The sequence below is a fragment of the Triturus cristatus genome, chromosome 10, assembly GCF_964204655.1.
Source record: "Triturus cristatus chromosome 10, aTriCri1.1, whole genome shotgun sequence".
NCBI lineage: Eukaryota > Metazoa > Chordata > Amphibia > Caudata > Salamandridae > Triturus > Triturus cristatus.
In genome coordinates this window covers 886472313-886499917 of record NC_140593.1, presented here as the reverse complement: position 1 = coordinate 886499917, position 27605 = coordinate 886472313, and the positions used below count along the sequence as shown (strand labels likewise).

The following is a 27605-nucleotide window of genomic DNA, read 5'->3' as shown; positions in this document are numbered from 1 at the left end:
AAATTAGAGGAAAACGGTATTTAAAACAATCTGTTTAGTAATTATTCAAGCTCATCAGGGCAAGACTATCAAGGGCCCCCCTGGAAGGCTGGGATTCTGGGCCAGATCCCACTTTAGCTATGCCTGGATGTTGGAGGAGGCCTATGTGGCAGTTGTAAAATCTACATTTCGTCTGCGCTGTTGGTGTTCTGTAAAGCAGGGTGTTGATCTTGTTAGTGTCATCTTTTCAGAGGAGTCCCACGTTGCAATTAGAATAACTAACCTACATTTTGTTTCAATGCTGGTATTCAGTAAAGCAGTGTTATCTTCTTGTGTGTCAAGACTTTGCTATGAGTGTTATTTGTTTGTGTTGTGCAACAGGAACAAAGTTTAAGATTTTTTTCAGTAAGATATTTTATTCAGCATGTAAAGTAGAATATTATGTGCAAAACAATCGGCCAAATTGTATGACTTTCATTTTATAATATACAAGTATATTAACTTAAAACGACAAACTTGTTTTGCCTAATAATACAAGAGTCAAATAATAAGTGTTGCAATCGCATGCTCCTTCGGGCCTTGCCCAGCATGTATTTCCTGTTCTCTTGCAGTTGCATCTTCTGTGCTGTCAGAAGCATACACGGTCCTGGTAAGAGACACATCTCTCATGTTCAGTAATATGTTACATAGAGCAGACTGCAATTGTTCTGGAGATGTTTTTTGCATCCATAGGGTCTCCTCCTCACACGTCAAATACGGGTCTCCATCTCCTTTTCAGGAGTCCAGATGTCCTCGCCATAGGGCTGCGGGCCTACTCATGCACCATGATATATTTATGTCTTCTCTGTCTCAAGACTGCAGGATGGGAGTAACAGACAACTGCTCAAGGAGTACGCACAGTAACCTAGGGGTTTAAAGAAAGCGTTGTAAAAATACCAGATCTGCAAAATATCAATTTTCATTGCCTAATAGAACGACTGGAAAGACAACCAAGCCCTATTGATTTGGTTTAAGGGGAACAATGCTGTAGACAAGTTAATTTAATAACTGTATTATCCCCTCTTTTCCGGCATGTTTACAAGCTCATATTTGTGTAATTATGAGCAACAGTGATACGAAAACTGTCAATCAGGTATGTTATTCCCCATTGCACCGGTACTGAGAATTTTGAAACAAAACACAACAACCAACTTCCATCGTAAAGAAAGGCAAAAGTAGCTGAAATATTACTACTTCAAACTTTGTACATGAATATATGATAGGGTCATCTGCACATTCCTGGATTAGATGATTTATTTCACTTGATGGATTTCCATTCTTTCTTCTTGGGAAGCACAATTCACAATTTGGCAGTGGATGGCAATGACTATATATGAAAGTTTTGTTCTCAGAATACAGCCGTACATTTGTTGAAGTCTCCAGTTCTCATAGGAGATCATTGTGATCTAACATGACAGCTGGTTGTATGTGATTTCATAGAGAAAGATTTAATTCAATACCATTACTTAGAAACCATTTCACCTAAACTGTTTAGTGGAAGTGTGCAGGATGAATGGCATGTGTCATGTCATAACAACCAATTCATAGAATGTCTTTTTTTCTGAATTGGCTTTTGCTTGCTTTTTTTAAAGGTGTAAAATCAATAGTTGCCAGTCTAAGTTTCAGAAACTTTTTTTTATCGTAGGTATTTATTTCAGTGCTTTTCTTCGGGGGACATTATTTCAGATTTATATCTTTTACATTGACAAACATTTACTTCTGATGCTTTTAATTCACTGACTTCTCACCACCCCTAAACCCCATCCATTTCTGATCCCCTCATGACCCCTAAACCACCATCTATCCCTAGCCCCTAAAAACCCCTCACCATGCCTAAACTACACCTATCCCTGACCCCTACACTTAACCCAACCCTGAACCTAAAGCCTAAACTACACCCATACTGTCCCCTAAGCTCTGCCCATCCCTGAACCATAAAACATCTTTCTACCCCTAAACTCCACCCATCCCTGAACCCTAAAACCACTCTTTACCCATAAACGCCACCCATTCCTGAACCCCAAAAACCCTTTCTACACCTAAATCCCCCCCTTCCTTGAACCCTTAAAAGCCAGCACCACCTGTAAACTTCACCCATTCCTTAACCCTAAAAAACCCTCAACTCCCCTAAACTCCATCCATTCCTGAACGCTAAAAACCCTTTTCTGCATTTAAACTCCAACAGTACCTGAACCCTGAAAACCCCGCTCTACCTTGAACACCATCCATTCCCGAACACTAAAAACCCTTCACCACCCTTAAACTCCACCCACTCTTGAACCCTAAAAGCACCTTTCCACACCTGAACACCCCAATCCATGACCCCTAAGAGCACATCATCACCCCTAAACATTACCCATCCCTGAACCCAACATTCCCTCACTACTCCTAAACTCCACCCAAGTTTAATGTACTTTGGGATTTTTCATTAAAATTATCTTTTCTTTAAAATATTTCCTTTTAATGTTCAATTTATTTCCCTTTCCTTAAAATCGGGTTTTCGTGGTTTGGTTTCCTCCATTGTGGTTTCTCTGTTTTCGATTTCCATTAATTCACATACATAAAGACTGATAAGTAGGCAACACTGTCAGGCACAGCAAACAGATTATGAAATTCCAGCAGCTGTGCCCACTTTTCTTTGGCACAAAATCACAATCTGAGGGGAATTGCATCAGGGGGGTATACCAGTACTTGGTTTCTGGGCAGACCCATGTTTTACATCTGTTGCCAGATTTGGATGGCAGGTGTAGGCACCCTTGGCCCACGCAGATTTGCTTTCTCACCATTAACTATCCTTTTCTCCTTTTGCAGAAGTAGACTTGCAAGCAGGGACTGCGGCCATTACTAAGGTACTGATGAACAATAGTATCAGCCAACACCACCATACATGTATCAACTCAAAATGTCCCAGCAAAATTTCTATTGCATCAATTTAATTCTACTGCTCACCTTTCACAAACTCCACAAGGAGCAGGTGTCAGCCATGCCACCACTGTGAAAAGATAAATGTCACTGAGGTTGTACATTACTTTGCTACTGCACATACCTTCTATTTTATGCTGAATACCAATTTGCACTAGTAATGACTGATATGAATGCCACACATAATCTCTAAGCAAACAGTGGTTTTCATACACATGTAGCACACTCATGGCCTTATTTACAAAAGTAAATATACATGTACATATTTAATCACATGTATATTTACTACTACACCTAGGTGCAACGCTACACATTTTTGCTGTACACCATTCCTGAGGATAAATGTAATCCAAGGCATAGACTTACATGTCTCCACCATTTCAAACAAGGGGTTGAGCCTCCTACAACAGGATTTACTAGTGTTAAGTTACTGCTAGTAACTTTGTACACATAGGTGGGGATCATGACAACTGTGGCAAAGATCTTCCTATAGGAAAGTATAGGGAATAATATTAACGTTTATTACTAGTAAAAACATTTTTTATGTATAATATAAATGTAAATCAATTTAAAATAGTTATTACCCTACAACCAATAAAATAAAAGATTAAGGCACGTTAAGTCATCAAATGAAATGTGTATTAAATAATTAATTTTAATATATTAAGTTCATTTATAAATAACTTCAAATAATATTTTAAAACAATTCCCACTATCACTGACTAGTCTATATATCTAATTTGTACCTCATTTTGTTAAAGGTTTTGTGTTGCAACATTAAGTTTATTATTTAGCTTTAAAATATTGAGATATTCATTAGATATATCCCATAACTGCAAACAAAAGAAAAAATACCCAAACAGGCATCTGTACAGCGAGGCATTGTGCACAATAGCAAATGCTGATTTAGGTCATGCTTACTGTTTGAATATGTGGATCTCCAGTCCCTCTTTCTTTTCTCATTTCATCAGTTTCCTTTGTCGCATTCATGGTCCCATTATTACAACAGCCCACACAGCGGCCAATGGTGGCATTATAGTCTCTTCCCAAGGAATCAGTAATGTTTATTTTCAGCCCTGGTAACACATTCATGTTGTAAGCTGTCACTCCACCCTGTGGAAGGATACATATTATATGGAAGGATACATATTATACAATAGGGTCAGCATCTTCATATTTGGTTAACTGTAATTTTACTACATCTAGAAGAGCTGAATTAGCCACCTGCAAGCAACACGTTTTTTTCACTTAGTTTCAGATTAGCGCTTTTTGTTTAGTCCCTCTATACTCCTTGTGGCAGGCAGGAGTCCTTGCCTTACCCATCTCATCTGCAAGGCTATTCTTGTCATCTCACTTGATTAAGCCACTTGTAGTTAATGGGAATGGAGCATTCGATTTTGGGCCACGCTCAGCCGTATATGTTCTCCTGTAATTGCTATGTATGTTTTGAGGTCTTTGTGTCAGTAAGGTGGTTAGATTGGTCCTACTGTGCATCAAAGGACATACTTTGTACATGTGTCACGCTGATCTCTTCTCAGAGATACTGTTAGAAGTCCTCAAGGAGGCCGTGAAACTCCAGGAACTTCCTAGATCCATGCGGATGGTGAGTGGGGTGATGCTACTTAAGCCAAACCGAAACCCGGGGAAGCTAGGTTCATAACACCCACAGCTCATGTTGACCTTGGATGTCGAAGTGTTGGCTAAATTGTTTGGACAACAGATCACAGACCGTGATTGGCCAGTTGCTGCATGCCGACCAGTGTGGCTTTATCCCGACTAGGAGCTCATTAATGAATAAAGGTAGGCTTACTCATGTCATGCACTCTGTGCAGGGCATGGAAATGTCGGCCATACTGGCGGCCCTAGAAATCGAAAAAGCATTTGATATATTTGTCTGGGACTATATTTTGGCAGTGCTCTCCAGAATGGGATTTGGCACAAAATACGAAACCCACAGCTCGTGTCCATGCAGGGGTCATGTCTCACAAAAGTGGAACATTGGGAGAGGAACTCGGCAAAATTGTCCTCTGTCACCATCATTGTTCACTTTGCCAATGGAACCATTTGAGGTGCATCTGCGAAAGGTTCTACAGCAGTGTGGTCTTCGGGTGGGAAGCTTGCTGCACTTATATGCCGTTGATGCCTTACTGAATCTACAACAGCCGGAAATATCTGTGCCCAGATTATTAGAGGAACTGCTCGGATTTGGAACGGTCTCTGGGATTAATATCAAACTGGGGAAATCCTTGGTGTTCCCTTTGGTGGGCCTGATGGGGAGGCCAGAGGACAAATTACCAGAGTGGGACTAGATGGGAACTCAGCAGGTTCATATATCTGGTGATACAGGTAGCCCACACAGCCGAACAACAATATGACTACACCATGGGCAGGGCGCTGTCAAGCCTACAAGCCTCAATCACCTTTTGGAATAATCTGCTGCTGTCGGTCACTGGTAAGGTGGTGATACTGAAAATAGCAGTAATTTCCCCCCATACCATTGCACTCTACAAAACAGCAACTAGCTAGGAGCACATCCAAACAACACAATAGTCTGTTATTTTCACTTATCTAGGTAGGGAAGAGAAGATGTGTTGAATTAAACATCCTAAAATCTGCCACATTGAAGGGAGTTAGATCTCCCTGATCTAGAGCTGCACTATCTAGCAAACCCAATGGCAGCATGCTGCGGAATGTTGTATGGAAGAACATGATTGGGAAAAGTGGCTACTTGCTCCTTAGGTTCACAAGACCTGCCGAGGTAATTAATGGCAGGCAGGTGATAGGATAAACACTGTCAGTATATGGTGCGCCAAGTGGCACATGCATGGCAACTGAACATAACAAGGTGTTGCATAGACCCCCCCGTTCTCCAACAGCTGCCACTATGATGGCTACAACTTATCCTGTGAATCAGCCGTGCTGTGGCCTTGGAGGCGTGGAAGAAGGGTAGGTGCAATACACTGGGTGATCTATACCCCAGCGACAAGTGCATTATGTTTCAGGAGGCATGGGACAATTTCAGGGAAGGCCTGGACCACTTTTTGCCACTCACTGCATTGCCTAGAAGATATATATATACTTTAATAATCAGCTTTTTTTGGTTTTAAAACAATGACACGCTAGTTCATGGCACCTTGGCATACAGTACAGTTCGCAATTATTCGAGGGTCATTTAGAACCGCAAACGCATTACAGTTTGACAGAAATGTGACCAGAGCCGCAGAGACAGCAGTTTCCATCACATATTACCATTAGCCCATGAAGCCCAACCACTTGCCCCACACACAGTCATACTTAGCTAGACACCCTCTTGACTCATATACAGGTTTTCCTTGCGTTGCACACCAATGAAGTCCCCTATGGCAGCGGGAGAGGGCAGGGTCGTTACATGTGACTGCTATAGCATTGACTAGAATTTACAGAGAAATCTGGATGGGTTCCTCGACACCCCAGGGGAGACACATATGCTGGGGGCATTGCTTGAAGGGGGCTCATCCAGGCACCTGGTCTCTCACCAATACGAAGACCGGAAAGAGGACAAATCAAAAGTGGTAATGCGTGCTAGAGCAGGATGGGAGAAGAATCTTACAGACCACTGTCAGACGGGGAATGGCAGAAAGCCTGTGAGATGGTCCATGGTGGGAGTAGTAATACACGATTTAATCTGGCTCACTTGTACATGCTCTACTGCGCAATATATTGCCAGTGTGCTTAGGCATCTAGGGAGGTCTGATAGCTGTCCCAGATGTGGGGTGGGCAGTGCAGATTCCTACATGTAATTTGGAGCTGCGTTACCATAGCATCCTATTGGGGAGATGTAACCCAGCGGCTAAGGGCAGTGGTGGGCATTTCCCTGGAGGCTTCAAGTCCTGGACTCAAGAGGAGGCAAGATGAGCACTAGCCGATGAACAAAGCATGAGAGAGGTTCACCCGGACAATAGACTGGAGGCGGAATTCTCCACCCGTGGAGGAGGAGGAACATTGCCTGGGGTGAGTTGTTACAGGAACTGGTGATCCAAGATAACATTTTGCGCTAGCAGACAGAAAACGGACACAAGGAATAGGGGGAGGCGGCGGAGGCCACCAAATGCTGGGATGGACAGTCCCAAAAAAAGGCCTTCTGATGTTGCCCCTGGTTAGGAACAATATGGGGGCTTACACGAAATAGAAAACAATGGGCAGCCAGAGTATGATTCCGTTGCTTGATGCTGGGAGATGGAGGATGGTAAGCTACTGTGAAACATAGCCAGCGCCCCATCGTGTGAAGTGTATAGTTATACGGATGGTCACGATGTTAGGGGGAAGCAGGCGTTTTCCTGCAACGAAACTTGACAATATAATGCTATGTTTATGCCTGCCCTGTTGTACTGCTGTGATTCTGCTGAGTTATGTATAGCCAAGCAACAAACTGGTGCCACTACTTCAGAGAGCTCAAACAAAGCCAGGAAACCAATTCCGCGGGCCTAATGGTAGTATATTGTAATTGAATTTATATTGCACTTACTACCCCTGAAATGGCACATCAACACTTTATGGCGGGTTGTATGCTACTCCAGAACTCAAAGTTAGTGGTCAAGCCAGTCCTTATTGGTTATGGTTGGTTAATGGGATTAGCCTTCTGCTGTCAGAAATCTGTTCTATGCATTTCCGCCAATTACTTTCTTTATGATAGATTAGGTTAATAGGAGGTAAGTGTGATCATTGGTGTGAGTTCATGCAAATGGATGAGTAGATACGATAGAGGAGGTAAGTTATTGTTAGATTGCAGAGGAGCGGTTTCAAAGAGCACAAGTTTGTGCTTTATGAAGTGAGGTATGGCCAGTTTGCAGAAATACAGCAGAGAGAAGCATACAAGAGCATGAATACTCAGAGACTGTAAGACAAGGAAAGGATGAAGGGTAAAGAGAGTGTCACTCCATGCAAAGGAAGGAGTAAGAAAAATCAATAGATTTAATTCAAGGTACATTTTTTATACAGGGTTTTAGGAATATTGTAGGAGGAGGGTCTTTGAGATGGCATGGAATATAACCATAACTGTATAACAATGGTTGAATATTTGCTCCCTGTGGTGGTTGCAATATGTTGTTGCATCTTTGATTGTTTCATTTAGCTGACAATGGTGTTAAACAGTTTTTCTTCTCATTTTAAAGAGAAAATAGATGCAACAAAGTATGGGCAAGACACTCTTTCCTACCCTATTTACACAAATGTTTGCAATTGTACACTTTAGCTACAGTCCCTAATCTTACCATGCATTTTAATCTACACAGCTGACTTTAAAACTTAAATTACATGATGCCACTGGTGTATTAATTTCCACAGTAAACAAAATCAAAGGCGTTAACAAGCAGAACTATAAAAATGCTACAATTCAATTTAATATATACTTCCAACCTGACGAAGTCTTGCAATTAGTGAGACCACAACACCTATTAGCTGATTTTGCAATACACACTAATGAGGTCCATTAACAAAATCATCGCATGTCCTATCCGCTCACCGTTGATTACTCCTACCTCATTTAAAAGACAGTGGAAGACAGTATCCGCCATGGAGGACCTACTACAAACTCTACAAGTAGGAAGATCACTTGGGTGAAATTTCTGTCATAAATGGGGAAGGGCTGCCTGGCAAATGTAGGGTGGGGATCCACTACGATTTATAAAGGCATCACCGCGATAAAAGTCTGCCATGTAAATCCGTGCTTAATATGAGTCAGTAGTTTCTGGTGCTTAGCACCGGCACTTATTTGTCAAAACTGGCACTCATGATAGTTGGCCACATGGTGGCACTTGTTGTCTCATTTTGAGACGAGTACAACAGTTGTTTACTAATTTATCTTACATTAAATATTGATGATACCGGCCGCCGAAGCCATTGCTATAGCATTGGGTGGCCTGGAATAGTCGGAGTTGTCACACTGGTAGGAATGTGATGATTAGTAATTGTGTTGGTACTGTCATTGGCAGCACTGGAAGGGGCAATGGGTGGTGCAAGCTGCAGCGGCCTCCTGTTGCGGGCCGTGGTACTTTTTACAAATTAAGCACTGGTGTAAGCTGTGGCAGACTATCACTGTAAGGTCAGAATACGTCTTCACCTAACACAAAAGGGTCAGTCGGATTAAGGAAGGCAGTACTGTGGGTGGCATACTTCATCATCGTACTCATCTTGGCGCCTTTCCTATGAAATTAGGTGCAAGCTTTTACCCATTCACTCTTATGTGTAGCTTTGTGGATTAGTGATTGATATGTTCTCTAAGTGAGAGGGTAATCTGCCGAGGGGATTAAAGCATGTGTATTAAAACAACCTACTGGGTGGAACAGAATTGTATTTAAACTCCCAGGGGCAGTAGTAAACAAGCATTGGTATAGCCATTATGTCTCGCCTTTGAGACCTTAGAAGTATTTAGCCATGCAGCACATTATCCTGGGTGGTACAAGATCTACTGTTTTTTGACGTGGAAGCTTTGACAACACTAGGCACATTTAAAGCACTGTATTGAGAAGTACTTATTTAAAGTGTTTTAGGCTTTTGCTTCATTTCTATTGACAGCAAAACGCATTTCCTTCCAAAAACAATCGAATATATGAATTGCCAGACTTGAGACGCTTGTTGCGTGTTTAAATACAAAACATTTACAATGCAGAGCAAATAGCGCTTTAAACAAGGATTTAATTAATTGGAAAGAACTGTGATTAAAACAGTTAACAATATATGGAGCAGTCTCACATTTGCAACTTTATTAACAAGGGAAGAAAGAAGAAAACAAGCAGCAAGCGCCCCCCTTGTAAATCGTCTGCCATTTGATCTTTGACTGCACAGCAAATGTGACGAGGTAAGAGGAAGAGACAAGCAGGAAACATAAAACGAGCCAAGGCAATCGAGGGAAACTGTTTGTTTGTAAACGAAAGATTCCATCTATGTGTGTAAACTATAAATGCTAAGAGCCTTTTGTTAGAAAAGCCAAAAAACACACATCATTCCTAACACAGAGGCCGAGGGAATAGAGAGAAACTGTGTGTTTGTAAACTAAACATGTCAGCTGAGTGCATTGTATTTGGAAAAGTTAAAAAACACAACATTGCTAATTGACGATCCGAGGCAATAGTAAAAAATAGAGCACCAAAAATAACGAATGGCCAGCTGGAAAAGACGCAGTGGAAGGGGATGTGGGATGACAGTCGAAGCGCTGCTTGGGGTCAATCTACAGCAGCGGTTAGGCGCTGTAGACAGGAGTGTTTTTATAAAGGAGGAGTACATACATATCTGCTGCTTGGAGTGGGGGGAAGCTCAAGTAGACGATGCGGCACTGCGCGGGTTTCGGGGATGCAGCTGAAGCGTTCCTCCACCCGCACGAAAGCCCAGCTCTCCGCTACACATTTGGCCGCGCAGTCCAGCAGCGACTCAGGCAGCCCTGGGGGCCAGACAGAGACGGGAAAGAGCCAGCCAGAGGCACACAGTGCGGCATAGAGTCGCTTGACGGGGCGGTTGCAGCTCGACCATGGTGGGTCCAGAACACAAAAGAGGGAGAAGAAGAAGAAAGAAGAAAGAAAAAAAAAAGAGTGCGCCGAAACGACATACGTAAACAAAAGAGTAGGGGGACATGAAATGGTGGCAGTGTCCATGAAAGGGAACAGCACACCAAAAGGCGGGACAAATAGCAACATTTTACCAATGAAAAGCAAGGAATTTAGAAAGGCACATGAAGAAATGAATGAAAAGCGATGGGCGTGATGAAAGCCTGTACAGTAGATAAACCATGTCTCGAAGAGACAGCGCATGTGCTGCCTAGGCGAGACCTAAAGAGATGTGGGGGATAATTCTACCCACTAACGGACGTCAAAATGTTTCTGCCTACTCAACCCTTCAAGGCGTTATTATTGGCATTCATGTGAACTGAGGTACCCACTTTGCTATGAATATTGAGAATAAATTATTAATATGAATAGGTCCACCCCTCATCCGATGTTGTTAGGAGGCAATAGCGTGCAGAGGCATAGACTAAGAGTCTTGACCTACAGACTCCAACATCAAGGATATCAAGAATATTGAACTACACTTTTGGCATGCATCTCAGATGACTGAGGCAAACATCCAACATCTCAGACAACCAAACATCAGATGCAGGTTTTACCTATTCATATTACTAACTTAATCTCACTATTCATAGCAGACACAGTGACCTCTCATGCACCCTCAGTGCTCACACACTAGTTCACTCTCTCACTGTCTCATGCATTCTCACTCACTGTGTCACGCACACACTCACACTATGTAACTCACTGTCTCACTCACAGGCTCACGCTGTCTCAGTTACATACTTTATCTCATTTAGTGTCTCACTCACTCGCATTGTTTTATCCACTGTCACTCACAGTCTCTCATTCATTTTTCCACTGGCATGCACACTTTCTCGCTCACTGTCTGACAAACTCACTCACTCTCTCAAACAGTCTCACACAGTGTCTCATCCCATGTCACTCAGTCTCAGTGACTCACTCACATGCTCGCATTACTTCACACACTGTTTCAGCTCACTGTATCAATTCCTTTCGCTTATTGTCTTACTCACATGCTCACATTGTCTCACCCACTGGCCCACTCGCTGTTACTCTCACTGCCTATTTCACATACCAGTCTCACTCACATGCTCACTATTCTTATTCACTGTCTCACTCACAGACATATTCTTACCCCCAGCCATGAACACATTTAAATTAGGATTCTGGATAGCCTTGATCACCACAGAGCTTAAGCCTAAAGTGCTTGGAGCTACCTTTAGCTGCATCGCATCTCAGATGGGGAGGTACAGAGACGTGACATGCCCCTTGGACCAGGGTTGGCAAGGTCCTTCATGTCTCTGCACCAGCCATCATGCGGAAGTCACTGCCTATCAATGCCTGTCTCATGCTGCTTATTACAGCTTATTACTCACCATTAATACAGAAGAAAAATGGGGCAGAAAATAAGAAGGGCCCCACTGACCATATGAGCGAGACGCTCCGGAGTTCTGCCACTCCCAGGATTCAGAATGACCTATCAGCCCCTTGACCTGTGCCAAGGGACCATCTCATCACATAGTTTGCATCTCATCATTCACAAAGAGGGAGGGATGTCCTGATGATGGATGGCTGGCTTACCTGCCCTCCTTCTTTCATGAAGTCTTGTGGCAGTTGATCATGGGTGTCATTCATCTCGCAGCAGCCCAAACAGTCCCAGAGAGTGTCGTTCTCTTCAGAGGCATAGTCCATATCTGGCAGCACCACCTGGGGATATAAAGCATAGATATGGGGAGTCTTGTCCAGGATTGTTCTTGCCTTTTTTGGAAACCAGTTGTTGATAAGCCATGCAAAAAGCAGTTGAGAACTTGTGCTCCCTGAATCAAGTTTGTTTCTTTGAACAGAATTAAGACTATCATACAAATACGTGCTTACACAAGAGTTCGGTATAGGGTTAGGATGGTGTCTAAAACTGTGGCCAATTGTGAGAAGTAAACTACCCATTTTCAGGGAACAGCTACATTACATAAGAGATTACTACAGGAACTGCTCAAGATTACAAGATGTGAAGTAGGATGGAGCCTGGTCTTTCTTTCCTCCCTTCCTTGATTCCTGTTAGAGGACCTCTGTCTACAGAGCGGCATCTCCGAAAACTAGAAAATAATAGTTTGGATTGTTTAATCATGCTTTACATTTTTTGTGAATGTGTTTTTTGCTTGTTTGATGATTTTATTTATTTTACATTTTAGTGTGTAGCAGCAACATACTTCCCTTTCCTTCCACTCGTAATAAAACTGCATTTTCCCACAGTTACACATGTATGCTACATAAAAAATCATCATTTTAGTTTTATTTCAGTTAAAAACCATAAAAGCATTGTTGAAAGTGACAGCACATATTAAAACCCAAAATCAATTTGGTACCATAGAAAAACGTGGTCCAATGAGTAGCAGCAGCAAACATTATTTAGACATAGGACCATAAGAGTGCCCTGTGCGATTTTGCTCCTTCGCTACTGATTGATAAAATTGAGATAGAACATCAGATACACAACAAGCTAAAAAGTATAAAATACAATTCATTCTATACATAAAAAATGTTAAAAGGTAACTAGTACAATCATATTCTCAACTATAGACCCAAGGGTATAAGCTTGCATTATAGTTTGTACACTGGGTAACTCTCATGCTGGTTCAGTCTATTCATCAGCACCTCTAGGAGGCGTAGACTTTTGACTAGATCCTCTAAGCCAGCGTTTCCCAAACTGTGGGCCGCGGACCCCCAGGGGTCCGTGACACATTCCCAGGGGGTCCGCGGGCTGGAGTGCCTTTGAGTCAACTATTTTTAAATACTAAGCATACACGCACTGTGAATGACAGCGCTGGGGCGGCGGGACCAAAAAAAATCGGGCCAATCACCATTTCAGCTTAGGCCGGGGAAGCTGAAGGGTGATTGGCTTATTATTTTATAGCCGCGCACGCTCACGCACGCTTGCACGGCAGTGCGTCTTCCCTCGCGTCTGCAGCCAGCCCAGGAGCATTTTGCCGCCCAATGCCCTGTCTCCGCTTTCGGCTCTCTAAATACCAGCATTCCGGCACCTCGGACCACTACTAGAGCACGTGAGTGTTTATTTCGTAATTTTTTCAAAAATTTTACATTTACAGCTGTTGGGCAAGGCCAGGGGAATTAGGACGCCGTGATTATTTAGGCCGGGTGTACCAGTCGCGCAACACCTATTGGAATCACGTTGTGGGTGTCGGCCCTCAGCCCGGGATGAGACTTCACCCGAGCACTTCACAGGTATTTAAAAGCCCATTTGCACGTTAATGAGGCCTTACTGTTGTTTCACCCCTTCTAAGAGCCCCGCAGCTCCAGGGCCGGCTTTAGGGCGGTGCGACCTGGGTCCGTGTTGGAAAGTTTATTATGATTTTGAAGCACCTGCTGCAGCGTTTCTTTCCGCCGCAATTACCAGGCCTCACATAAATGTCAAGATAACTCCTGTGATTAATTATCTTCCTGGAGAGAGATCAGCATTTTGTATAGTTGAGGTTTTGACTTCTGTGAAGTTAGTGCAGAGGGTTAATATGCCTGCTGCAAAGAACGTGTGCCAAGTAGATTACTGAGTGGGTATGATAAACAGATCAAATATTACTGATTTCAAAAGAGACACCCTTTTGTTACTTGCAATTTATAACTTAAATTCCTAATATAGAATAGTGAGCTATTAACTTTCATCCTGCACTGCATACACACTGCAAAGTATACAATATTAAAACATTGATTAATGTTGCAAAAAGGGTTAATTTGGCTAGAAATCGATTCTTATTATTAAAGAAAACTCCCAACTATGCTGTTTCTTTTTCGACTCCGAGTTTGTGCTTCTCCACACCAAGCACTCTTAAACTATACTGCCTACCAGTATGGATGACATGTGACTCCTACACTTTCAGTCCTTTGGCTTATGTAATATTTCCTATACACTGATTTACACACGTATGATTGATTGTCTCTGTGTAATTTGTGTGTGATGCAAAGTGCTCGGACACCCGGGCCTACACTGGTATTAATTCAATGCATCTGAGATTGTGTGGTTATGGAGACTTGGTCACTGTTAAAGGGTGCTAGTGAGAGAATCCGTGGTGGAGGTGGTCATTGGGGTGGCTTCAACAAACATTGTCGCACAGGGCGCCACCAGCACTAAAGCCGGCCCTGTGCAGCTCCACTCTGCCGTTTGCTTAAACTAGATTCAGCCCCCCCCCCTGAAAATTTTTCTTAGCCCCCTGCCCCCCACGAAATTTGGCTCTAGTTGCGCCTCCGGTACTTACTAAATACATTACAATTTGGTTGGAATTGTCCCACCTCTGGGTAAGCCCTGTTTGCGCAGTGATTGGGTGGTATTCGCTGCGTATGTAATTACCAGGTATGTTAACCCCTTCCATGCTCATGACGGAACGGTTCCGTCATGAGCCACGGTTGAGCTGTGCTCATGACGGAACCGTTCCGTCATGAGCCCGCCCGCGCTCGAACCCTTCAGCACCGCGGCGGAATTCGCCCAGCGCTGAAGGGGTTAAATATTGCACCCTTCTTAAAATTTAGGACGGTCAAACCTGCTGTAAACTTACAGGGGAAAAATGTGCTATTTATAGTACCAAAGTACCACAGTCTGCATGTTAGTCTCCAAAAACTCAAAACAGATGCTATTTATCGTGCCCCATTTTTCTTGCTTGATTTAAATTTCGTCTCAGATTGAGGATAGTAACAAATAAGGTTTTATTCCGGACAGATTTGGAAAAAAGGCCTCTCAGGCGTTCCTGCAGGTGAAGCTGCTGGCGGATTCTGCCCTCTCTCATTAGATCTGTTTGAGAGGGTTCTGTTTCTAGCTTCTGATCACTCAGTCTGGGCTTGGTGACCATTTCCGTATGCCTGGTAACTTGTACCTATTTGCGCTTTATGACTTGTCTGCTTGCTCCTCAGTCAGTATCTGTGCAATGTGTACAGACTGCTATTGTGCTGCTGCTCTCAAAGTCTGTTTACTTTAATGTTGGCATATTCATGCACTCCTTTTGTAGAATGTTAGAGTGATATTATCATGATCTGAATATTTGAAACACAGTAAATCTGCAGGCGCAGGGCAGCTCAGTGTTTTAGTGTTACAAGTGAAATGACTAACTGCTAGCACGAAAATGTAATATGCATTTGGTTAAAACGCTATTCTGGCTGGAAAAGTAAAACGCGACAGAAAAAACTTGGCAATTAATATGGTCTGATAAATGAATTGTTTCTTATGCTTTGAAGCAGTTAACTTAGCCTGTCTTGTTGCTCAAATTGGTGTATTTTCTGGTATTTATGTTTCCCTCATCTTCATTGCTTTATTTTGCTTGTGAGCAAGCGTCATTCATAGTCACTGAAATGTCACTCATAATGACACTGTATTTATGAATATATCTCACACCGCAATCTGACACCTTGGCAGCTATGATTTAGCAGCAGCCTTTCTATAATTCTTCTCGTGTGTGACGAGTGATCAGCTTGTGTGCTAGTAGCAGTGACATTATGGTTTATTCCCGCCGTCAGGGTTGGTTTCATGAAAAGTGTGGCTTGTGAGCAAGTGTCACTCATAGTCACTGAAATGTCACTCATAATTACACTGTATTTATGACAATATCTCACACCGCAATCTGAAACCTTGGCAGCTATGATTTAGCAGCAGCCTTTCTATAATTCTTCTTGTGTGTGACGAGTGATCAGCTTGTGTGATAGTAGCAGTGACATTATGGTTTATTCCCGCTGTCAGGGTTGGTTTCATGAAAAGTGTGGCTGCAAGTGTAGTCCACTCCAAATTATTGCATTGATTTTAAAATGGTTTATTTTAAAATGGTTTCTTCATGGCACATTATGCAATCAATGCGTGTAAATAATTTTTGCATATTTTCCAAGATAAAATAATAAAAGCTTTAGTAATGCAAGTATTTGTTTGGTGTGTACTTGTTTGTGTATTTTTTGCGAATTATTGTTTTAATTTTTTGAAATTTAAATTGTAAAAATTGCTTGGGGGTCCCCGGACTCCAGTAGTGATTCAGTGGGGGTCCTCAGGAGTCAAGAGTTTGGGAACCACTGCTCTAAGCGACCTAGAGGCCATCTCATACCTAGATATATTCATCACTAGGGTATTATACAGCAGATGCATTGGGTTAGTTTAAAAAACACATTAGATGGATAATAGTCAGTCTCCTCTACTGTTTAGTAGCTTCCTTCTTATGCCCCACATATGGCCCAGAAACTTGGCAACTGCACAAACTATCACTTGTCTGGTATCAGATGTGAGTATGCGTAAGACATCACCATGGTTGCGCTTTCCCAGCTACTTGCATAAAGGTGTAAGCCACCGTGCTCTCGGACGAGAGTAGGTGGGGCAAGCAAATAAAACATGCGTTGGAGATTCCGGAGTAGTAGTACACAAAGGGCAGAACCGTGATGTCGCCGTGGGATTGCACCATGAGCTAGTGAGTGCATTAAGGGAAAGCGTGCCGAACCGAAACTGCATGTATAATTTCCTGTCTGAAGGGGTCTGGATAGTATCCAGGTATGGTTCAAGGAGGACAACGGATTTAAAATCTGTAAAATCCAAGCTTAGCGGGCCCTCGTTTGACTTAGTAGCTGCTGTCTGGGCACCCAGCTCCAATACTGCAATTTAATTTGATCTTTACTTGGGAATGAGGCTAGAGCCCTATTTGCCCACTACTCCTCTAGCCCTGTATATGCAAATAAGTTTGATATTCTTTAGCCAGCCGAGCTTTTTCTGCTTGTCTAGGGAGATAACTACATCTAGGGCCCAAGCGTAGGAGGTTAACTCTGGGGTGGACCAAACCCTCCACCAAAACAACAGTAACATAGCCTTGTGGACAATCTTTTTCTTGCCCAAATCCAGCCTCAAGTGATGTAGAGGTGTACTCTGGGGAAGCTGTACTATACTCCTCTCCAGGATGTTCGGCTGTTTGAGAGAAACAAACTGTTAATGAATTTGATTACCATCAAAAAGAGTGGATTGCTTTGATTATAGGCCTCTGTTCGTGCATAAATAAAGGTTCATATTGAAAATCACCTTCAGGCATTCTGCAGTTACTAAAAGGACTATTAAAAATCTGGAGGAGGAGTCTGTCTCATACCAGAGTAACATGTAAATAACAAGGTAACAAAGGTTCAATACCTCGAGAAAAGCCTCCTCATTATCTGAATAAAGACATTAAGACTCAGGCTGGGACCTTTTGAACCTTCTATTGTAAACTCCATATTGTAGTGGTATACCTGCTTTCACTGTGCCAAAAAAAACTGAAGAGAACACCAAACTCGTGTCCTCCTTGCTTCAAGGCGTGGCCATGGCAAACACTTGCGTACATTGTTTCAAAACTAAGATGCTGAGTAGGCACACCGTTAACACTTCCTCCACCTCTTACCCGGCTTAAAATGGAATATCTCCCGATGTCTTCAGGGTCAAAGTACATGTCTTCGTCATGCCTCTTTGTCATTTTCTTCTTGGATAGCTCGGGCTGTTGGGACAAAATGGCGGGAGATATTGTTCAACCAACGATGATGGCTGCAGATCACAGCTCAAGCCAGGTCTTCTTCTCCAGTCTGTAGATAGTTTTAGTGCAGTGGTGTCCCAAGTAGTGACTGGAGATATAAAATAGCCAACAAGCACATTTTTTCATTTTAGATTTATTATATGTGAATATATCTTCAGTGACTAACCTAATATCTTGCCCTGCGCTGAATACTCCTACACAATTTAACTGTGTCCAAAGTAGGGCAAGGAGGCGACTTAAGTTTAAGTAAACCTTTCATTCTATTAAACATACTCAGTTTAGAACACTGGAAATGAGTCTCAAATTCCCAGTTTAAGGGGACCCTGTCTGACCAAAGACCTTTTGCAATGACTGTGCAAAGCTTGGAAGCTGGTTTTATTGTAAGTTCCCATGCTTATGAAATTACCCATTTATATTGCCTAGGCCAGAAACGAAATTATACCTTGTTGCTCAGTAATATATATTAGAATGTTTTCAAAGCAGTGCTCATCTGATAAACATCAAAAGGATGAAAAATCGAGTTGACCCCGTGAGGATATTAACTCGTGATCTGGTAGTTACAAAGAAATATCTACAGAAAGTGCATTAACCCACTGAGATGTGGATTCAGAAAAAGGTTATCAGATCACTCCACATGGCCAAGGACACTGTGTTCCAGCCCTGTGTTTTTATTTAATAAATCCACTCTGGGAGATGTAGTATTTCTAGTTCACATCAGCTGAAGTGATTGGACCAAAGTTCTTGATTGCAGTGGTTTGTAGAAGTAACATCTTGATTGGAATGCTGTGTACCTGGTTGCATGACGTCAGCACAAACAATTGATTCAGTTGTCACAGTCACTGGTTTCAATTGTCTTCATCCCCAGCTATGACATCATGGGGCCCAGAGGCTGACAGGACAGTCACAAGCACAGAGGCTGTGTTCCAGACAGTTGGGTCACCACAGAGCGTTTTAAGCACTTGTAAGCTGCCAAGCCAAACATCTGGCAATATTCTCTCATCTCTGGCCCAGTCCAGAGTTAATAGACAACGCAACCCTAAGCCCAGGGTCAGGGCTTTAAGTGAGCTGAAAAAAGTGGGGTCTGTAAAGGGTGCGTGGTCTATGTAATTAAGGGTATGGCTTAAACACGTAAACTACACTAAAGTGTACAACCCAACTGTTATTTTAGTGTCACTCTGAGCTTTCTGTTATTGCATTCAGATATATAACGCAACAGGTGGCATACACCTAAAACCATGCAGGACTATTGGCTTTGTCAATAGTTGTTAGCTGTTTAAGACAAATGAGTAACAACAATGATTTTGCTGTAAAACATTAGAGAAAATGTTATAATTCTGAAATTAGGAGACTGAATTAAACTTTACTGAGGCCTGTGGAATGGGTTGTGGTCCTCAGCGAATCTCAGTCACTCCCATTATGTTCACTCTGTTTTCTCTCCACATCTCCTCCATTTTTAGGTCGAGGACTACCGGTCTGCCGAAGGCAGAACCGGAAGTCGGAAGATTTAATGTTTTCTAGAGTGGCTATTTAGCCCGCCTCTCTTTTAGCTTCTCCTCCATTGGCTGGCTTCCTAAATGGAGGCCAGCTATTGGAGGAGAGAGCCGTCCCTCCAAATAGGCTCCGTCTTTTTCAGATTCGGGGGCGTGTTCCTTGCTGTTCTTTCCACTTTTTATAACTGAGCACTGTTCACAAAGTGTCTGAGCTAACACTAACCAATTTCAAATTCATAATATGTTTAATCTTCATCATAGAAACAAAGTGTTCACTGAAACATTTCACAATATTCGGGTATAGAATAGAACAACAAATAAAGTTATTGCGGTTTGTTCCAGGGTAAATACATATTCTGTATGCATAAAACTCATTTACATACAGTATTCATGTGTAACATAAATTCAATTTGTTTGTTGTCAACATTTCAAAAATGCAACATAATTACAACACTACAAAGAAATGAATGCCCAATGCATTTCGGAACCACTGTTCCTTCGTCAGGGGCCAGTCTTAAAGATAAAAATAAACCGTTTCATTGTTTGAAATTTTTATAGGGACTCAATCTCTGGCAATCTAATTTATACCAAGCGCGCCTCAAAAAGAGTTACCTGTGGGTGTGTGCTGTTTGTTCTCTATTTAATGAGGAACCTCGTGATTCTGTGGGTGTAAAGAGCGAACCATGTAGGGTTAATTTGGCAACTAGGACATTAAATAAAGATAGTGTGCACTTGTATACGGTGTCGCAATGGATTTAAAGTCTTACCTCTAGCGAGATACTTTATGGCACTGTGTAAAGAGAACAGGAGATGTCAACGGAAAGTGACGTGGGTAATCATACAAGTTTACAGGAAGAGAAAAACTATGCGTTGTGAGCATGAAAAGGACATTAAAAGCAGGTAAAGATCTTACCTTGAGTTTAAGTATGTAATGAGCTGTAGAGAAAGAAAGCCGGGAGTTAAAAACGACGCGGGGTCAAAATATATGGGTGTTAAACCACCGCAACTATCAGTTGGAAAATCCTTACCTACACCAAGTTTACGAACAAGAGAAACCAACGGAACGCCTCACCGAATGAACGAGTTGTCAAAGGACTACAGGAGTCCGGATGCTTATGTGATGTCAAACCGGAACGCGAACCGGAAGTACTAAAACTAGGAAGCGAACCTAGGGGGCAAATACTGTCAGCAGAAGAATACAGACTTAGAAGGCACACAAAGGCGCCATCTTGAAACAGGGTGAGGTGACTGACTGAAGGGTGAAGAAAGTATTTAAACTCCAATAAGTGATTGGGAATGCGGGAAGGGAAAGATATTACAAATAAACCAGATTCTGCGGTATAGTATGCCTCGTATTCGTGCTACTTGCAAGGCAGGCGATGAGGGATATAATCGTAATGTAAAAGCTAACATGGAAGGCGCGCGGGAGCGCCATCTTGGAACGGACTCAAAAACTAACAGAAAAAATACATACAGCTAAGATAATAAGATAATATGAAATAAGATATTCGTGAGGGAGAAGAGGTGTTCTCCATAAAATGAACTGCATAAATGCACAAGAACGCAGTAAGAGGAACAAAGGAACTGGAATGTCATCCATGAGATGGTATCTTGGTTACACATGTACAAAGAAAAAACTAAGAGAAAGAAAGAATCCTTCCATGTGTGGAAGACAGTGTTTAAACCCTCAGGGAAGGGGACTGCAACTCTAGTTGTGCAATCCAATCATTTTAGAAAAAGTATGCGTATGTAGTGGACAAGACCAGGCGAGGAAAGGGCAGGAAAATCGCTACGAAGCGGGAAGAACATTCCCTGATCATTAACATCTCATCAGTTGACATTACATCTCACCAGAAAGCAGTTCTGAATAGAGGCTTGTCCTTTGTTCCAACCAACCATGCAAATCAATTGGAAATTGAAGTAGCTCTTTACAAGTTCATGCGGACATTACGCCTACGGCACTATTTTTCGAACGTTGTAGTCACAGATGCTACTCCAGACTCTGACACACTGACAAAATTTAAGCCACGAAGCACTTTCCAAGCCCCAGTGTCCCATAAGATGCTGGATACTTTTGAGATTATGGTGAAAAAGGACATACTAAACTTGACTCTTCGTTCTAATAAACACCAGAATTTGACACACAAAGAAAAAATCACTTTGCGAACCCTTGCAACCAATCCAGACATCACCATCCAACCCGCGGATAAGGGAGGAGCTATTGTCATAAGATGGCGCCTTTGTGTGCCTTCTAAGTCTGTATTCTTCTGCTGACAGTATTTGCCCCCTAGGTTCGCTTCCTAGTTTTAGTACTTCCGGTTCGCGTTCCGGTTTGACATCACATAAGCATCCGGACTCCTGTAGTCCTTTGACAACTCGTTCATTCGGTGAGGCGTTCCGTTGGTTTCTCTTGTTCGTAAACTTGGTGTAGGTAAGGATTTTCCAACTGATAGTTGCGGTGGTTTAACACCCATATATTTTGACCCCGCGTCGTTTTTAACTCCCGGCTTTCTTTCTCTACAGCTCATTACATACTTAAACTCAAGGTAAGATCTTTACCTGCTTTTAATGTCCTTTTCATGCTCACAACGCATAGTTTTTCTCTTCCTGTAAACTTGTATGATTACCCACGTCACTTTCCGTTGACATCTCCTGTTCTCTTTACACAGTGCCATAAAGTATCTCGCTAGAGGTAAGACTTTAAATCCATTGCGACACCGTATACAAGTGCACACTATCTTTATTTAATGTCCTAGTTGCCAAATTAACCCTACATGGTTCGCTCTTTACACCCACAGAATCACGAGGTTCCTCATTAAATAGAGAACAAACAGCACACACCCACAGGTAACTCTTTTTGAGGCGCGCTTGGTATAAATTAGATTGCCAGAGATTGAGTCCCTATAAAAATTTCAAACAATGAAACGGTTTATTTTTATCTTTCAGACTGGCCCCTGACGAAGGAACAGTGGTTCCGAAATGCATTGGGCATTCATTTCTTTGTAGTGTTGTAATTATGTTGCATTTTTGAAATGTTGACAACAAACAAATTGAATTTATGTTACACATGAATACTGTATGTAAATGAGTTTTATGCATACAGAATATGTATTTACCCTGGAACAAACCGCAATAACTTTATTTGTTGTTCTATTCTATACCCGAATATTGTGAAATGTTTCAGTGAACACTTTGTTTCTATGATGAAGATTAAACATATTATGAATTTGAAATTGGTTAGTGTTAGCTCAGACACTTTGTGAACAGTGCTCAGTTATAAACAGGTCCGCATCCTGTCATCATCTGTTCTTTTGCTCAGTGGGAGAGGACAAACTCCCACATAGCTGATGCACCGCTATTCTTACTTTGAGGACTATTGATTAAATTGAATTACCATTCGGAGTGCTCTCTCACACAATTGTTGTTCTTTCCACTTTTTAGCCACGCCCTTTTAGAACAGCTGGCACACGCCCCCGGATCCGAAAAAGTTACGATTCTTTCATCCGCCATTTTATTGCTGTCCTCTGGCCGTGAGGATCTTCGTGCTGTTGTGCGTATAGTTAAGGCATTTCGCCTGTTTGTTCCTCCTTGCTCTTTTTTTTTTCCAGTCGCCTTTAGCAAAGTTAGCCGTGTCAAAGTCAGCCGTGTGTTTACTTTCGGGCCGTGAGGATCTTCGTGACGCGGGCCGGGCGTCAGGGACCGTGAGGGCAGGAGAGTCTCAGAAGTCTCCTGTTCGGCAGACCTGACCCCGGCGGCACCGGGATCGGAATCCACAGGGTTAAAAGGTGAACTTGCAGTAAACCTGCCCCCTCCACGGCCGGGCATTAAACATTCACGGCCATCTGAGCGGGAGGCTGTCTCGGGGCGGCGCTGTCTCCTGACAGACCCGGTCTCGGCCACTCTCGGTTTCACCGGTGCCCTGCAGGAAATCCATTAACGCCTTCACTCCTTGCCAGGCACAACAGCTCTTGGTTGATACTCGGTGGGTTAATGCACCGGCTACTGCCAGTGTAACCTCCACGGTAAACGACCCCCTTCACGGCAATTTAGAAGTGTGGGCGGGTTAATGCACAGCCTGCAGGGCTCTCGGTCTAACGGGAGCTCGCAGGGTCAGATCCGATTTGGATAACTTGGGCTTGGTATTTCTACAGGGATAACTCTGGTGCGTCGATATGTCTATCGGGATCTTTGTGAGACTTGCAGGTTAAAGGTTGTATTTTTGGTGAAATAGATTAACTGGATAATGCACAACCTGCGGTCGCAATGTGAGTATACTATGCATCTGTATTGGGCCAATCACATTAACCTAGCTCAGTGTGACAATACAACTGTTGTCGGAGCTGTGTGTCACATACAGGTTAAAGCCCACACCCTCGGCGAGGGCGCCCACGAGGTTGGTGCATTAACCCGTCGAGCTGTAAAGCGAACGGGGGGGGGGGGGGGAGTGTGTCTAACCTGCAAGTCCCACAGGTTCGAAGTCCAGAACAGAGCTCGTGCGCAGACTTGTGTGTTGCCCAGAGTCAGAAAGTGGGGAGCTGGGGTTGGTAATTAGACACCCAGAAACTTGGGTGCTTCAAAACCAGAAGCTAAACGTTTCCTCGGTACCGTGTACATTTGTTTCACATACTCCGGGATTGTTCGATAGCGCACATGCACTCCAAGGCGCAACATCTCTTAAACAACATTTAAATACATTATTTTCCTAGTTTTTTGTAAGCTTCCTTTCTGATTTTCGTACATTTTCGGCATTTGTTAGAGCTGTAGTTTAAGGGTTAAACACTCGCCTGCAATTAAACCCCCCTTGTTTTTAAGTATTATTCAAGTACAGACAGCGGTGCCAGGGAGGAGTATTTTAAAGTTTCTGTTATTGCTTGTATGTGGTATATGCCTTAAAACTCCCACTGCCGTGATTATTTACGTTGTACTGTGATTATTTTGTAAACTTGCGCGAAATGCTCTGAAATAATTTACATTAATTTAATGCCAAACATGACACATACAAGATAAAACCGCTTATTAGTGTGCATTATAAAATATCTACGTAACTGCGTCCCCTTAGTCCACACGCAGTGTCTGATAAACAAACCAAACAAAAAAAACATTATTTATATAAACAAGGTACTCCCTTTTTTATGGCAACCTATCTTAAGCTATATCTAATGTTAACTTGTTTTTCATATAGCGCTCCATACTGCTTTATTACCGTTTGAGCGCTGTAAATAATGGAGTTATTACCCAATGCATTTGTTCTCCCATTTACCAAACTAAGACGGATGGGTGGTCCTTGATGTGGCTGGAACTTGTGACCCAAAGAAACTCGTGTTCTAGCAGCAAACTTAACCCAGTGTGCCATCCACGTTATGTTGGCAGCGTGTCAGTTTCGAGCGAGTAAATCAATGTAGTTTTAAAAATAACTTACACCGATATCTTCTTTTCCAAGATTGCCCTTCAGTTTAATTGGAGTGCGGACATTTAAACTTTCAGAATCCTTGTGTCATTTATCAGGCTTGTATTATCGATTCATATTGCTCTAAAACCTAAATCAAGGGTATTCAAGAGCTCAGCTATCATACTGACGTATGCCATTCCAGCTCCTCTCTGCTGACCACATTTCTTTTACTTTTTATTATTTTCGTTTATGATACTTCCGTTTTTAGCGAAAATCCAATCGTAGGCCATTGCTCGACTTTTCTCCTCTCTTGCAAATGGATACCAGCTCTTGCAGGTCTGTACATTTTAGAATTTTTAGGTGTCCTTCTAAATTTGAACAATCCTCTCCACCTGGCTCGAAATGTGAAGCTTAAAGTGTCAGAAACACAAAGTATCCAAGGTTCATGCCTGCTGCTTTAAACTGCTCCAGCGTGAATGTGCAAACTTACCTTGCACAAACACTGCACACGAAAACAAGCAAAAGTTATACTCCCACCGGAGCCTAGTTCAGCAGCGTGTGTGCTCCTCATCACGGGATCAGAACTCTGCAACATCTCACTAACTCACTTTCACTGTCTCTTTCACTACCTCTCTCTATCTCACTACATCACAACACCACTCTGCTTACATATCACTACCTCACAACATCCCTCTCCCTCACTACATCACTGTTTCACTACCTCACTCTCTCACTACATAACTCTCTCTACCTCACTACTCCACTCTATCTCACTACCTCAACTTCTCTCTCTCAAAACATCACTACCTCACTCTCTAGCTCACAACTTCACTCTCTCTCACTCACTACCTCAATCACTCTCTATCTCACTACCTCACTCTTTCTATCTCACTAACTCATTTTCACTCTCTCTTTCACTACCTCTCTCTATCTCACTACATCACAACATCACTCTATGCTTATATATCACTACCTCACAACATCCCTCTCCCTCACTACCTCACTCTCTCACTACCTCACTCTCTCACTACCTCACTCTCTATCTACCTCACTCTCTCTCACTACCTCACTCTCTATTTAAATACCTCACTCTCTCTCTCTATCTCACTACCTCTCTCTGCTAATGCAATAGGTATCACATATGCAAAAAAAAAGCTAATGCCAATAGAAATGACAATGCCATTTATTTAGGGATACAAAAAAAAAAAATAATAATGAGCAATACCAATAGCTCTACCTATAATATTGCCGAGACCATTGCATTGTAAATGCTTGTTATATCTTACACCTCATCTCTTTCCTCTTCAGCACACTCCTTTCACTTGCTCCAAAATGCACTTCCTCACAGGAGCTTCACTTCACCATCCCTAAACACACGACGCACCACTTACCTGTGCACTACATTTTCTCTTACTTTAGCCTTGTCAATAATTGGACAACTGTGTATCTCCTTCACACACAAAATACTACACAGAATCACAATTGCAATTGGAATAAGGGACCATTGTTCCGCGCACTCTGCAGAGAGGCCAAGGATTGGATGACTTTCTATTCTGAACACCTTCTGGCCCAGTGACAGACACTCTGAGAAACTCGCACTACTTTCAGCCTTAACTCCAGAGCTCTCAATCGTGGACAGTTATAAGCGCCTGGAAGTGACTCAGTTCAAAGTATGCGCCATACCAAAGTATCCTGCTACACACACAAAAAAAAAACAGAAACACAACATCCTGAAATAGCAAACTCTCTTAAGCAGTGCAAGATTAAGTAAAACCTGTGATATATAAACAGGAAATAAATCGCTGACATGGATTACCTTAACCTTTTTTACATGAATTGTTAAGAAATCGGCTGTGTTTTTGCCGTGACGTTAAGGAGATGAATTTAGGGCCGGATAGGCACCTGTTTCAATGTGCGCTTTTAATTACTACCTGGTTTGAGAGCCAGAGGGGCCAGACCCGCTTAAAGCCCTGCCTAGGGGGACTATCTCCCTCCAGGACATTAGGGAAGCTGTTTCCAGTCCTCGTATGCCTAATGTATTCTGGGTGTTGTAGTCTTCTTTACTGTCCTTTTAAGTAGTTAGGCTAACTGCCGCTAACAAACCCGAAATTAATGATTTTGTCAGTGGGGATTTCAGGACGGGAGACAGTGCGTCTTATTTACAAGCCCCTGCGCCGCTGGTGCTTCACTTTTCCCATATTAAAAGTGACGCACCGGTGGCACAAGGGGCTTGTAAATAAGCCCCAGTGTCCTTAACGACCTGCATTCAGATGGTCGCCCTTCCTCAAGCCGTCCCTTCTCTTCTTTATGCCGCCTCGCTCCCGAGCAGTGACCGCTGTTACCGATGCCCGCAAGTCCTCTCCCTACGACCGCTCTCCTTTCATCCACGTCTAACGTTGCTCTCTCAGCTGCCACGCATGACCGCCCTCTCTCTGTAGACTCGCCTGTCACCGGGCCTCTTTCGCTCTCACCTCTCCATTCCTGCCCCTCTGGTAGTCGGCCGGAATTGGAAAAGCTGCGGCCAGAGCCAGGACACCGAGAAGCAAGAGGCCTCTCGCCGGTGAGACCTTCATCTCCGGTGAGACCCCTGGTGGCCCCAGAAGCACCGGTACCGACCAGCGGAGACAAAATTGGGAAGGCGTGGACACCAGAGGCTGATGGGCTAAGCCGACTATCCCAATCTGTGACAGTCCACGTCAGCCTC

At 42.8% G+C, this 27605-nt stretch overlaps 1 protein-coding gene across 2 annotated transcripts; it reads right to left on the bottom strand.

The window, feature by feature from the left end:
* Nucleotides 1–375: 375 nt before the first annotated feature.
* Nucleotides 376–27605, bottom strand: LOC146796181 (uncharacterized). Of its 2 annotated transcripts, XM_085628599.1 has the most exons (6): nt 27373–27605; nt 17894–17986; nt 12081–12206; nt 3862–4053; nt 2968–3010; nt 376–883 (listed from the first exon to the last, which is right to left on the bottom strand). In XM_085628599.1, the coding sequence occupies exons 1-5, from the start codon at nt 27472–27474 to the stop codon at nt 2996–2998; spliced, it is 528 nt and encodes a 175-aa protein (XP_085484725.1). In that variant the 5' UTR covers nt 27475–27605; the 3' UTR covers nt 376–883; nt 2968–2995. The 2 variants fall into 2 exon arrangements, with proteins under 2 accessions (XP_085484725.1, XP_085484723.1); XM_085628597.1 differs by lacking the exon at nt 2968–3010 and having other exon boundaries at nt 27373–27603.

Bases quoted from the DNA above. Each gene is read 5' to 3' on its own strand.
- LOC146796181 (XM_085628597.1), bottom strand. From the start codon at position 27,474: ATGAAGGTCTCACCGGCGAGAGGCCTCTTGCTTCTCGGTGTCCTGGCT. The intron at 17,987-27,372 runs GTGAGAGCGAAA...TTGTCCCAACAG, and splicing joins AGAGGGGCAGGAATGGAGAG to CCCGAGCTATCCAAGAAGAA. The intron at 4,054-12,080 runs GTAAGCCAGCCA...ATCCTTCCACAG, and splicing joins TCATGAAAGAAGGAGGGCAG to GGTGGAGTGACAGCTTACAA.